The sequence below is a fragment of the Salmo salar genome, unplaced genomic scaffold, assembly GCF_905237065.1.
Source record: "Salmo salar unplaced genomic scaffold, Ssal_v3.1, whole genome shotgun sequence".
Taxonomy (NCBI): domain Eukaryota; kingdom Metazoa; phylum Chordata; class Actinopteri; order Salmoniformes; family Salmonidae; genus Salmo; species Salmo salar.
The window spans coordinates 44,802-58,926 of NW_025548132.1; the positions used below are offsets into that span (position 1 = coordinate 44,802).

The window sequence follows — 14,125 nt, forward strand, 5'->3', positions numbered from 1 at the left end:
GGACGTTACTGTCTGGTGTGTTGTTACTGCTGGGACGTTACTGTCTGGTGTGTTACTGCTGGGGCGTTACTGTCTGGTGTGTTGTTACTGCTGGGGCGTTACTGTCTGGTGTGTTACTGCTGGGGCGTTACTGTCTGGTGTGGTGTTACTGCTGGGACGTTACTGTCTGGTGTGGTGTTACTGCTGGGGCGTTACTGTCTGGTGTGTTGTTACTGCTGGGGCGTTACTGTCTGGTGTGTTGTTACTGCTGGGGCGTTACTGTCTGGTGTGGTGTTACTGCTGGGACGTTACTGTCTGGTGTGGTGTTACTGCTGGGACGTTACTGTCTGGTGTTACTGCTGGGGCGTTACTGTCTGGTGTGTTAATGCTGGGGCGTTACTGTCTGGTGTGGTGTTACTGCTGGGGCGTTACTGTCTGGTGTGTTACTGCTGGGGCGTTACTGTCTGGTGTGTTACTGCTGGGGCGTTACTGTCTGGTGTGGTGTTACTGCTGGGACGTTACTGTCTGGTGTGGTGTTACTGCTGGGACGTTACTGTCTGGTGTGGTGTTACTGCTGGGGCGTTACTGTCTGGTGTTACTGCTGGGACGTTACTGTCTGGTGTGGTGTTACTGCTGGGACGTTACTGTCTGGTGTTACTGCTGGGACGTTACTGTCTGGTGTTACTGCTGGGGCGTTACTGTCTGGTGTGGTGTTACTGCTGGGGCGTTACTGTCTGGTGTGGTGTTACTGCTGGGACGTTACTGTCTGGTGTTACTGCTGGGGCGTTACTGTCTGGTGTGGTGTTACTGCTGGGGCGTTACTGTCTGGTGTGTTGTTACTGCTGGGGCGTTACTGTCTGGTGTTACTGCTGGGACGTTACTGTCTGGTGTGGTGTTACTGCTGGGGCGTTACTGTCTGGTGTGGTGTTACTGCTGGGGCGTTACTGTCTGGTGTGTTACTGCTGGGGCGTTACTGTCTGGTGTTACTGCTGGGGCGTTACTGTCTGGTGTTACTGCTGGGGCGTTACTGTCTGGTGTTACTGCTGGGGCGTTACTGTCTGGTGTGGTGTTACTGCTGGGGCGTTACTGTCTGGTGTGTTGTTACTGCTGGGGCGTTACTGTCTGGTGTGTTGTTACTGCTGGGGCGTTACTGTCTGGTGTTACTGCTGGGGCGTTACTGTCTGGTGTTACTGCTGGGACGTTACTGTCTGGTGTTACTGCTGGGGCGTTACTGTCTGGTGTGTTGTTACTGCTGGGACGTTACTGTCTGGTGTTACTGCTGGGGCGTTACTGTCTGGTGTGGTGTTACTGCTGGGACGTTACTGTCTGGTGTTACTGCTGGGGCGTTACTGTCTGGTGTGTTGTTACTGCTGGGGCGTTACTGTCTGGTGTGGTGTTACTGCTGGGACGTTACTGTCTGGTGTGTTGTTACTGCTGGGACGTTACTGTCTGGTGTTACTGCTGGGGCGTTACTGTCTGGTGTTACTGCTGGGGCGTTACTGTCTGGTGTTACTGCTGGGGCGTTACTGTCTGGTGTGGTGTTACTGCTGGGACGTTACTGTCTGGTGTTACTGCTGGGGCGTTACTGTCTGGTGTGTTGTTACTGCTGGGGCGTTACTGTCTGGTCTGGTGTTACTGCTGGGACGTTACTGTCTGGTGTGTTGTTACTGCTGGGACGTTACTGTCTGGTGTTACTGCTGGGACGTTACTGTCTGGTGTGGTGTTACTGCTGGGACGTTACTGTCTGGTGTGGTGTTACTGCTGGGACGTTACTGTCTGGTGTGGTGTTACTGCTGGGGCGTTACTGTCTGGTGTTACTGCTGGGGCGTTACTGTCTGGTGTTACTGCTGGGGCGTTACTGTCTGGTGTTACTGCTGGGACGTTACTGTCTGGTGTTACTGCTGGGACGTTACTGTCTGGTGTGGTGTTACTGCTGGGACGTTACTGTCTGGTGTGGTGTTACTGCTGGGGCGTTACTGTCTGGTGTGGTGTTACTGCTGGGACGTTACTGTCTGGTGTGTTGTTACTGCTGGGACGTTACTGTCTGGTGTTACTGCTGGGACGTTACTGTCTGGTGTGGTGTTACTGCTGGGACGTTACTGTCTGGTGTTACTGCTGGGGCGTTACTGTCTGGTGTTACTGCTGGGGCGTTACTGTCTGGTGTTACTGCTGGGACGTTACTGTCTGGTGTTACTGCTGGGACGTTACTGTCTGGTGTGGTGTTACTGCTGGGACGTTACTGTCTGGTGTGGTGTTACTGCTGGGGCGTTACTGTCTGGTGTGTTGTTACTGCTGGGGCGTTACTGTCTGGTGTGGTGTTACTGCTGGGGCGTTACTGTCTGGTGTTACTGCTGGGGCGTTACTGTCTGGTGTTACTGCTGGGGCGTTACTGTCTGGTGTGTTGTTACTGCTGGGGCGTTACTGTCTGGTGTGGTGTTACTGCTGGGGCGTTACTGTCTGGTGTTAATGCTGGGACGTTACTGTCTGGTGTGGTGTTACTGCTGGGGCGTTACTGTCTGGTGTTACTGCTGGGACGTTACTGTCTGGTGTGGTGTTACTGCTGGGGCGTTACTGTCTGGTGTTACTGCTGGGACGTTACTGTCTGGTGTGGTGTTACTGCTGGGGCGTTACTGTCTGGTGTTACTGCTGGGGCGTTACTGTCTGGTGTTACTGCTGGGGCGTTACTGTCTGGTGTTACTGCTGGGGCGTTACTGTCTGGTGTGGTGTTACTGCTGGGGCGTTACTGTCTGGTGTTAATGCTGGGACGTTACTGTCTGGTGTGGTGTTACTGCTGGGACGTTACTGTCTGGTGTGGTGTTACTGCTGGGGCGTTACTGTCTGGTGTTACTGCTGGGGCGTTACTGTCTGGTGTTACTGCTGGGGCGTTACTGTCTGGTGTTACTGCTGGGACGTTACTGTCTGGTGTTACTGCTGGGACGTTACTGTCTGGTGTGGTGTTACTGATGGGACGTTACTGTCTGGTGTGTTGTTACTGCTGGGGCGTTACTGTCTGGTGTTACTGCTGGGACGTTACTGTCTGGCGTTACTGTCGGGGCGTTACTGTCTGGTGTTACTGCTGGGACGTTACTGTCTGGTGTGGTGTTACTGCTGGGGCGTTACTGTCTGGTGTTACTGCTGGGACGTTACTGTCTGGTGTTACTGCTGGGACGTTACTGTCTGGTGTTACTGCTGGGGCGTTACTGTCTGGTGTTACTGCTGGGACGTTACTGTCTGGTGTGGTGTTACTGCTGGGGCGTTACTGTCTGGTGTGGTGTTACTGCTGGGGCGTTACTGTCTGGTGTGGTGTTACTGCTGGGGCGTTACTGTCTGGTGTTACTGCTGGGACGTTACTGTCTGGTGTTACTGCTGGGACGTTACTGTCTGGTGTTACTGCTGGGACGTTACTGTCTGGTGTTACTGCTGGGACGTTACTGTCTGGTGTTACTGCTGGGACGTTACTGTCTGGTGTTACTGCTGGGACGTTACTGTCTGGTGTTACTGCTGGGGCGTTACTGTCTGGTGTTACTGCTGGGGCGTTACTGTCTGGTGTTACTGCTGGGACGTTACTGTCTGGTGTGGTGTTACTGCTGGGGCGTTACTGTCTGGTGTTACTGCTGGGGCGTTACTGTCTGGTGTTACTGCTGGGGCGTTACTGTCTGGTGTGGTGTTACTGCTGGGGCATAACTGTCTGGTGTGTTGTTACTGCTGGGGCGTTACTGTCTGGTGTTACTGCTGGGGCGTTACTGTCTGGTGTGGTGTTACTGCTGGGACGTTACTGTCTGGTGTGGTGTTACTGCTGGGACGTTACTGTCTGGTGTTACTGCTGGGACGTTACTGTCTGGTGTGTTGTTACTGCTGGGGCGTTACTGTCTGGTGTGGTGTTACTGCTGGGGCGTTACTGTCTGGTGTGTTGTTACTGCTGGGGCGTTACCGTCTGGTGTGTTGTTACTGCTGGGGCGTTACTGTCTGGTGTGGTGTTACTGCTGGGACGTTACTGTCTGGTGTTACTGCTGGGACGTTACTGTCTGGTGTGGTGTTACTGCTGGGGCGTTACCGTCTGGTGTTACTGCTGGGACGTTACTGTCTGGTGTTACTGCTGGGACGTTACTGTCTGGTGTGTTGTTACTGCTGGGGCGTTACTGTCTGGTGTGGTGTTACTGCTGGGGCGTTACTGTCTGGTGTGTTGTTACTGCTGGGGCGTTACTGTCTGGTGTGTTGTTACTGCTGGGACGTTACTGTCTGGTGTTACTGCTGGGGCGTTACTGTCTGGTGTGGTGTTACTGCTGGGACGTTACTGTCTGGTGTTACTGCTGGGACGTTACTGTCTGGTGTGTTGTTACTGCTGGGACGTTACTGTCTGGTGTGGTGTTACTGCTGGGGCGTTACTGTCTGGTGTGGTGTTACTGCTGGGGCGTTACTGTCTGGTGTGGTGTTACTGCTGGGACGTTACTGTCTGGTGTTACTGCTGGGGCGTTACTGTCTGGTGTGTTGTTACTGCTGGGGCGTTAGTGTCTGTTGTTACTGCTGGGGCGTTACTGTGTGGTGTGGTGTTACTGCTGGGGCGTTACTGTCTGTTGTTACTGCTGGGGCGTTACTGTCTGGTGTGTTGTTACTGCTGGGACGTTACTGTCTGGTGTTACTGCTGGGACGTTACTGTCTGGTGTTACTGCTGGGACGTTACTGTCTGGTGTTACTGCTGGGGCGTTACTGTCTGGTGTTACTGCTGGGGCGTTACTGTCTGGTGTGGTGTTACTGCTGGGACGTTACTGTCTGGTGTGGTGTTACTGCTGGGACGTTACTGTCTGGTGTTACTGCTGGGGCGTTACTGTCTGGTGTGTTGTTACTGCTGGGGCGTTACTGTCTGGTGTGTTGTTACTGCTGGGACGTTACTGTCTGGTGTGTTGTTACTGCTGGGACGTTACTGTCTGGTGTTACTGCTGGGACGTTACTGTCTGGTGTTACTGCTGGGGCGTTACTGTCTGGTGTTACTGCTGGGACGTTACTGTCTGGTGTGGTGTTACTGCTGGGACGTTACTGTCTGGTGTGGTGTTACTGCTGGGACGTTACTGTCTGGTGTTACTGCTGGGACGTTACTGTCTGGTGTTACTGCTGGGGCGTTACTGTCTGGTGTTACTGCTGGGGCGTTACTGTCTGGTGTTACTGCTGGGACGTTACTGTCTGGTGTGGTGTTACTGCTGGGGCGTTACTGTCTGGTGTTACTGCTGGGGCGTTACTGTCTGGTGTTACTGCTGGGGCGTTACTGTCTGGTGTGGTGTTACTGCTGGGGCGTTACTGTCTGGTGTGTTGTTACTGCTGGGGCGTTACTGTCTGGTGTTACTGCTGGGGCGTTACTGTCTGGTGTGGTGTTACTGCTGGGACGTTACTGTCTGGTGTGGTGTTACTGCTGGGACGTTACTGTCTGGTGTGGTGTTACTGCTGGGACGTTACTGTCTGGTGTTACTGCTGGGACGTTACTGTCTGGTGTTACTGCTGGGACGTTACTGTCTGGTGTGTTGTTACTGCTGGGGCGTTACCGTCTGGTGTGGTGTTACTGCTGGGGCGTTACCGTCTGGTGTGGTGTTACTGCTGGGGCGTTACCGTCTGGTGTTACTGCTGGGACGTTACTGTCTGGTGTTACTGCTGGAGCGTTACTGTCTGGTGTTACTGCTGGAGCGTTACTGTCTGGTGTTACTGCTGGAGCGTTACTGTCTGGTATTACTGCTGGAACGTTACTGTCTGGTGTGGTGTTACTGCTGGGGCGTTACTGTCTGGTGTGTTGTTACTGCTGGGGCGTTACTGTCTGGTGTGTTGTTACTGCTGGGGCGTTACTGTCTGGTGTTACTGCTGGGACGTTACTGTCTGGTGTTACTGCTGGGACGTTACTGTCTGGTGTTACTGCTGGGACGTTACTGTCTGGTGTGTTGTTACTGCTGGGACGTTACTGTCTGGTGTGGTGTTACTGCTGGGGCGTTACTGTCTGGTGTGGTGTTACTGCTGGGGCGTTACTGTCTGGTGTGGTGTTACTGCTGGGACGTTACTGTCTGGTGTTACTGCTGGGGCGTTACTGTCTGGTGTGTTGTTACTGCTGGGGCGTTACTGTCTGTTGTTACTGCTGGGGCGTTACTGTGTGGTGTGGTGTTACTGCTGGGGCGTTACTGTCTGGTGTTACTGCTGGGGCGTTACTGTCTGGTGTGTTGTTACTGCTGGGACGTTACTGTCTGGTGTTACTGCTGGGACGTTACTGTCTGGTGTTACTGCTGGGACGTTACTGTCTGGTGTTACTGCTGGGACGTTACTGTCTGGTGTGGTGTTACTGCTGGGGCGTTACTGTCTGGTGTGGTGTTACTGCTGGGGCGTTACTGTCTGGTGTTACTGCTGGGGCGTTACTGTCTGGTGTTACTGCTGGGGCGTTACTGTCTGGTGTTACTGCTGGGGCGTTACTGTCTGGTGTTACTGCTGGGACGTTACTGTCTGGTGTTACTGCTGGGGCGTTACTGTCTGGTGTTACTGCTGGGGCGTTACTGTCTGGTGTGGTGTTACTGTCGGGGCGTTACTGTCTGGTGTGTTGTTACTGCTGGGGCGTTACTGTCTGGTGTGGTGTTACTGCTGGGACGTTACTGTCTGGTGTTACTGCTGGGGCGTTACTGTCTGGTGTGGTGTTACTGCTGGGGCGTTACTGTCTGTTGTTACTGCTGGGGCGTTACTGTGTGGTGTGGTGTTACTGCTGGGGCGTTACTGTCTGGTGTTACTGCTGGGGCGTTACTGTCTGGTGTTACTGCTGGGGCGTTACCGTCTGGTGTGTTGTAATGTGTAGAGCCAATAGGGATAGTTCTGTACCTGGGGGGGGTTTCTTGGAGACGAGGGCAGGGAACTCCTCCTCTTCCTCCAGGGCGGGGTCAGGCTGGGCTTCGGGGAGGGGGGCCACCGTGATTGGTTTATCCAGGTGGCCGTTAGCCAATCCGCTCGTTGTTTTTACAGCGGTTTTAACCGCCGCCGTCGTCGTCACAGCAACCAGCGGTTTGGAGGCGCGGCTCTCCGGAACGTTCTCCTTCTGTACCCTGGAGACCGTTTCCGTGGGGACAGGAACTTGGTTCCCAAATGGCGGAAGGGGCGTGGTCCGTTTCTTCTTCTTGGCCGACTTGGACGTGGGGCTCGGGGCGGGGTTAGATGTCAGTGGGAGGGGCTTAGAGGTCGGAGGGAGGGGCTTAGAGGTCGGTGGGAGGGGCTTAGAGGTCGGCGGGAGGGGCTTAGAGGTCGGCGGGAGGGGCTTAGAGGTCGGTGGGAGGGGCTTAGAGGTCGGTGGGAGGGGCTTAGAGGGTCCTTTGACGATGAGAAGAGAGGAGATATCCAACATGGTCGGAATTGCTCGGCGCTCCTTCGTCGTCTTGGCAACGCAATCGTCATCATCAGAGGGCGGGGACGGGCGGCGGGCGGAGAGCTTTTTCCTCCGAGAGGAAGAGGAGGGAGAGGAGCCGGGGCCGGCGGGGAGAGGAAGAGGAGGGTTGTTAGAGGAAGGTCTAGAGGAAGAGGAGGGAAGGATGACCGGCTTGGAGGTGCTGCTGCTGCTGGATTGGCTCCAGGCTGAGGTCGCTCCGCCCCGCTGGTCTGGGAGGGCGGATCTTAGAGACCAGGACGGGGAAATCTTCCTCTTGGAAGGAGGAGTGCTTCCTGGGTTGGGCGGAGTAGGCGGGGGTCACGGGGGTCGTAACCGCGGCAGCAGATAGACTGGGGAAGTCGTCCTCCTTCAGAGGGACCTGGGGGGAGCCTTAACACTGTAACACATTAATATATATATATAATACATCAGAGACCTGGGGAGCCTTAACACTGTAACACATTAATATATATATATAATACATCAGAGACCTGGGGAGCCTTAACACTGTAACACATTAATATATATATATAATACATCAGAGACCTGGGGAGCCTTAACACTGTAACACATTAATATATATATATAATACATCAGAGACCTGGGGAGCCTTAACACTGTAACACATTAATATATATATATAATACATCAGAGACCTGGGGGAGCCTTAACACTGTAACACATTAATATATATATATAATACATCAGAGACCTGGGGGAGCCTTAACACTGTAACACATTAATATATATATATAATACATCAGAGACCTGGGGGAGCCTTAACACTGTAACACATTAATATATATATAATACATCAGAGACCTGGGGGGCCTTAACACTGTAACACATTAATATATATATATAATACATCAGAGACCTGGGGAGCCTTAACACTGTAACACATTAATATATATATATAATACATCAGAGACCTGGGGGGAGCCTTAACACTGTAACACATTAATATATATATATATATAATACATCAGAGACCTGGGGAGCCTTAACACTGTAACACATTAATATATATATATAATACATCAGAGACCTGGGGGGGAGCCTTAACACTGTAACACATTTATATATATATATAATACATCAGAGACCTGGGGGAGCCTTAACACTGTAACACATTAATATATATATAATACATCAGAGACCTGGGGGAGCCTTAACACTGTAACACATTAATATATATATATAATACATCAGAGACCTGGGGAGCCTTAACACTGTAACACATTAATATATATATATAATACAGAGACCTGGGAAGCCTTAACACTGTAACACATTAATATATATATATATAATACATCAGAGACCTGGGGAGCCTTAACACTGTAACACATTAATATATATATATATAATACATCAGAGACCTGGGGGAGCCTTAACACTGTAACACATTAATATATATATATATATAATACATCAGAGACCTGGGGAGCCTTAACACTGTAACACATTAATATATATATATATAATACATCAGAGACCTGGGGGGAGCCTTAACACTGTAACACATTATATATATATATATATATATATATATATATATATATATATAATACATCAGAGACCTGGGGAGCCTTAACACTGTAACACATTAATATATATATATAATACATCAGAGGGACCTGGGGAAGCTTTAGACTGTAACACATTAATATATATATATATAAAATACATCAGAGACCTGGGGAAGCTTTAGACTGTAACACATTAATATATATATATAATACATCAGAGACCTGGGGAAGCTTTAGACTGTAACACATTAATATATATATATAATACATCAGAGACCTGGGGAGCCTTAACACTGTAACACATTAATATATATATATATATAATACATCAGAGACCTGGGGGAGCCTTAACACTGTAACACATTAATATATATATATAATACATCAGAGAGCTGGGGAAGCTTTAGACTGTAACACACACATTATATACCTATAACATACAGTACCAGTATAAAGTTTGGACACACCGACTCATTCAAGAGTTTTTCTTAATTTTTTTTACTGTTTAATAATAGAGAAGACATCAACACTATGAAATAACACATATGGAATCATGTAGTAACCAACAAAGTGTTAAATCCAAATATATTGTATGTTTAGATTTCTTCAACAGTAGCCACCCTTTTGCCTTGATGACAGCTTTGCACACTCTTGGCATTCTCTCAACCAGCTTCACCTGGAATGCTTTTTCCAACTGTTCCCACATATGCTGAGCGCTTACTGGCTGCTTTTCCTTCACTCTGCGATCCGACTCATCCCAAACCGTCTCAATTGGGTTGAGGTCGGGGGGATTGTGGAAACCAGGTCATCTGATGCAGCACTCCATCACTCTCCTTCTTGGACAAATATCCCTTAACCTCTATTGGGTAGGGGGCAGTATTTTCACGGCCGGATGAAAAACGTACCCAAATTAAACTGCCTACTACTCGGGCCCAGAAACTAGAATATGCATATTATTAGTAGATTTGGATAGAAAACACTCTAAAGTTTCTAAAACTGTTTGAATGATGTCTGTGAGTATAACAGAACACATATAGCAGGCAGAAAAACCCTGAGAAACAATCCAACCAGGAAGTGGAGGGAAATCTGAGGCTTGTAGTTTTTTTAAAAATTAATTCCCTTTCCAAACTACAGTGACTTAGGGGTAATTTTGCACTTCCTAAGGCTTCCACTAGATGGCAACACTCTTTAGAAAGTTGTTTGAGTCTTCTATGGTGAATTCTGAGGGATTAACAGCCGGTTCAAGCAGTGGACTGTCTGAGGTCATGTAGTTATTACTTCATGCGCGTTCACGCATGGCTAGCATTTTTTTTAATTTTTTCTTCTGTGATGAATACGCTATTGTCCGGTTGGAATATTATCGATTATTTATGTTAAAAACACCCTAAGGATTGATTGTAAACATCGTTTGACATGTTTCTACAAACGGTAATGGAACTTTTGAGCTTTTCGTCTCGGGTTTTGCGCTCGTGCGTTATGCCCCTTTGGAATAGTGTTCTGGACGCGCCAACAAAGCGGAGGTATTTGGACATAAATTGGACTTTATCGAACAAATGAACATTTCTTGTGGAAGTGAGAGTCCTGCGAATGCATTCCACCGAGGATCAGCAAAGGTAAGTATACCACCCCTACCTTGTCACAACACAACTGATTGGCTCAAATGCATTAAGGAAAGAAACTCCACAAATTAACAAGGCACACCTGTTAATTGAAATGCATTCCAGGTGACTACCCCGTGAAGCTGGTTGAGAGAATGCCAAGAGTGTGCAAAGCTGCCGTCATTAAGGCTACATTGAAGAATCTCAAATATATTTTGATTTGTTTAACACTTTTTTTGGTTACTACATGATTCCATATATGTGTCCAAACTGTTGACTGGTGCATCGCTACGAAGAGACCTGGGTCAGGGACAGGATGTGTGTGTGTGTGTGTGTGTGTGTGTGTGTGTGTGTGTGTGTGTGTGTGTGTGTGTGTATCAGTGTGTGTGTGTGTGTGTGTGTGTGTGTGTGTGTGTGTGTGTACCTCAGTGTGGGCGCTGCAGCCCCAGGAGAGCTGGGAAGTCTTCTCCTGTCAGAGGGTTGCTCTTCATGGTCTTCACTGGGGGAGTTTCTGCCGGAGGTTTGATAGGAAAACTCCTGGGTCTCTCCTCAGTCTCCGTCCTCTCCGGCCGCTCCGTCCTCTCAGGCCTCTCCGTCCTCTCCGGCCTCTCCGTCCTCTCAGGCCTCTCCGTCCTCTCCGTCCTCTCCGTCCGCTCCGTCCGCTCCGTCCGCTCCGTCCTCTCAGGCCTCTCCGTCCGCTCCGGCCTCTCCGGCCGCTCCGTCCTCTCAGGCCTCTCCATCCGCTCCGTCCTCTCAGGCCGCTCCATCCTTTCCATCCGCTCCGGCCGCTCCATCCTCTCCATCCGCTCCGGCCGCTCCATCCTCTCCGGCCGCTCCATCCTCTCCGGCCGCTCCATCCTCTCCGTCCTCTCCGTCCTCTCCTCTTTGCGGTGTTTGGGCGCTCCACTCCTGTCCTGGGTGTCTCGTCCTCTGTCCTCCTGTCGTCTCTGTTGCATCATGGAGGCTCTGACCGCTACAGCCAAGTCCCTGTCCTCCTCCTCACTACCAACAACACAGCAAAAAGTTAACAGAGTCATATATAATACCCAGAAACCACTGGGTGAAAACACGCAAAACGGTTCCAATGTGTTTATCCACACATTCATTTTTATTCATTGCGGATATTAGAATCACTTCAAATTTAAAAAAGGTTTTCGGTGTAGGTTTACGCTGGCTGTGACGTTTTGATTAAACCGTGTAAATCTCTCTAAGACTTTTATCAAATATATAGTCGCCTGTATTTACAAACCCCCTCCCCCCCAAAAAAATGAAAATGCTAATTAGCTGCTAATGTGGCTATCGTAACGGAACTACAAATACCACGTCACTCACCAGGGCCGCCGTGACCTGGACCAGACTGCTGAATTCAGGGAAGGTGAGAATCTCTGGATTAACTCATGGTTAGCTAGTTAGCAACATTAGCCTGGCTAGCTGGCTACATCAAGCAGTCTATTTGTCTAAGCCATTTAAATGCATGATACATTCATAACTTGTTATAGGTTTAGCTTGCTAGTGAACTAGCTAGCGAACTTCAGATGGTGAAGCTAGGGCTACGTGTTCATGATAATGTTTGTTTGTGTCTGTGGGTGAGAGGTGGGTAGCCTACTTCAAGTACTTGGGGTTATGATATATAAATGCTAACCTCCCCTGTTATTGTAATGGTGAGAGGTTAGCATGTCTTGGAGGTATGATATATAAATGCTAACCTCCCCTGTTATTGTAATGGTGAGAGGTTAGCATGTCTTGGAGGTATGATATATAAATGCTAACCTCCCCTGTTATTGCAATGGTGAGAGGTTAGCATGTCATGGGGGTATGATATAAAATGCTAAACTCCCCTGTTGTTGTAATGGTGAGAGGTTAGCATGTCTTGGGGGTATAATATAAGATGCTAACCTCCCCTGTTATTGTAATGGTGAGAGGATAGCATGTCTTGGAGGTATGCTAACCTCCCCCGTTACTGTAATGGTGAGAGGATAGCATGTCTTGGAGGTATGCTAACCTCCCCCGTTACTGTAATGGTGAGAGGTTAGCATGTCTTGCCGGTATGCTAACCTCCCCTGTTATTGTAATTGTGAGAGGTTAGCATGTCTTGGGGTGTGATATAAAATGCTAACCTCCCCTGTTATTGTAATGGTGAGAGGATAGCATGTCTTGGAGGTATGCTAACCTCCCCTGTTATTGTAATGGTGAGAGGTTAGCATGTCTTGGGGTGTGATATAAAATGCTAACCTCCCCTGTTATTGTAATGGTGAGAGGTTAGCATGTCTTGGAGGTATGCTAACCCCTCCCTGTTATTGTAATGGTGAGAGGTTAGCATGTCTTGGAGGTATGCTAACCCCACCCTGTTATTGTAATGGTGAGAGGTTAGCATGTCTTGGAGGTATGATATAAAATGCTAACATCCCCTGTTATTGTAATGGTGAGAGGTTAGCATGTCTTGGAGGTATGCTAACCTCCCCTGTTATTGTAATGGTGAGAGGTTAGCATGTCTTGGAGGTATGCTAACCTCCCCTGTTATTGTAATGGTGAGAGGTTAGCATGTCTTGGGGGTTTGATATAAAATGCTAACCTCCCCTGTTATTGTAATGGTGAGAGGTTAGCATGTCTTGGAGGTATGATATAAAATGCTAACCTCCCCTGTTATTGTAATGGTGAGAGGTTAGCATGTCTTGGAGGTATGCTAACCTCCCCTGTTATTGTAATGGTGAGAGGTTAGCATGTCTTGGAGGTATGATATAAAATGCAATACTTAAAAAGTTGATTAGCGCGAGACGTGTAACACAATTGGTCTCGTAGTGATGACGTCATACTGACCGGTTGTACCGCCAGCTACCTCTGGTGTTCTGTTGGTTCCTTCCTCTTCCTCCTCGACCCGACCTCACTTCCTCATAGTCCTCTCCAGACACCGCACCTCCTTGAAAGGAACAAGCAAAGGTCTGAAATCCAAGTTGTGTTTTTTTCTCACGAAAACAGCGCACAGTATCCAGTCTCACCGTCGTTAGCGTCGGGTCTGCCGCGGGCGTAGCTGAACTGCAGGTCTATGTGTCGGTTCTGTCGCGCTTCGGCCCGGTTCTTGCTGTGCGTCGAGGCCTTGTGGGCCTTGTAGTCGATCTGGCTCCTGAAAGCGTGGGTGAATTGCTCCGTAGCACAGCGGCCTTCCTCGCACAGGTAGTGGGCCTCCCGGAAGTGCTCGCTCAGGTACTGGTAGTCACTGTGGGGGAGGGGGGGGAGGATTACAACATGCTTAGGATAGATACAGGGTTGTGAGTGAGAGACTGTGTGTGTGTGTGTGTGTGTGTGTCGACACACCTATTCATTCAAGGGTTTTTCTTAATTATTTACTGTGAAATAAAACAATATGGAATCATGTAGGAACCAAAAAACACAAAAAAAGTGTTAAAAACATCCCTTTTTTCAGGACCCTGATCTCTTTCAAAGATAATTCGTAAAAAAATCCAAATAACTTCACAGATCTTCATTGTAAAGGGGTTTAAACGCTGTTTCCCCAATGCTTGATCAATGAACCGTAAACAATTAATGAACATGCACCTGTGGAACGGTCGTTAAGACACTAACAGCTTTACAGACGGTAGGCAATTAAGGTCACAGTTATGAAAACTTAGGACACTAAAAGAGGC

At 49.1% G+C, this 14,125-nt stretch overlaps 1 protein-coding gene and 1 pseudogene across 1 annotated transcript; both read right to left on the reverse strand.

Annotated features, from left to right (window-relative positions):
* The window catches only part of LOC123732687 (E3 ubiquitin-protein ligase ZNF598-like), a 34,013-nt pseudogene extending 23,830 nt beyond the window's left edge, over positions 1–10,183 (reverse strand).
* On the reverse strand, positions 7,565–13,442 carry LOC123732688 (110 kDa antigen-like). The gene is made up of 3 exons (XM_045711939.1): positions 13,302–13,442; positions 10,909–11,486; positions 7,565–7,751 (listed from the first exon to the last, which is right to left on the reverse strand). Exon 2 carries the CDS (start codon positions 11,441–11,443, stop codon positions 10,910–10,912), a length of 534 nt encoding a protein of 177 aa, XP_045567895.1. The 5' UTR covers positions 11,444–11,486; positions 13,302–13,442; the 3' UTR covers positions 7,565–7,751; position 10,909.
* Between the last annotated feature and the right edge of the window lie 683 nt (positions 13,443–14,125).

Coding starts and splice junctions, on each gene's coding strand:
- LOC123732688 (XM_045711939.1), bottom strand. CDS start 11,443: ATGATGCAACAGAGACGACAGGAGGACAGAGGACGAGACACCCAGGAC.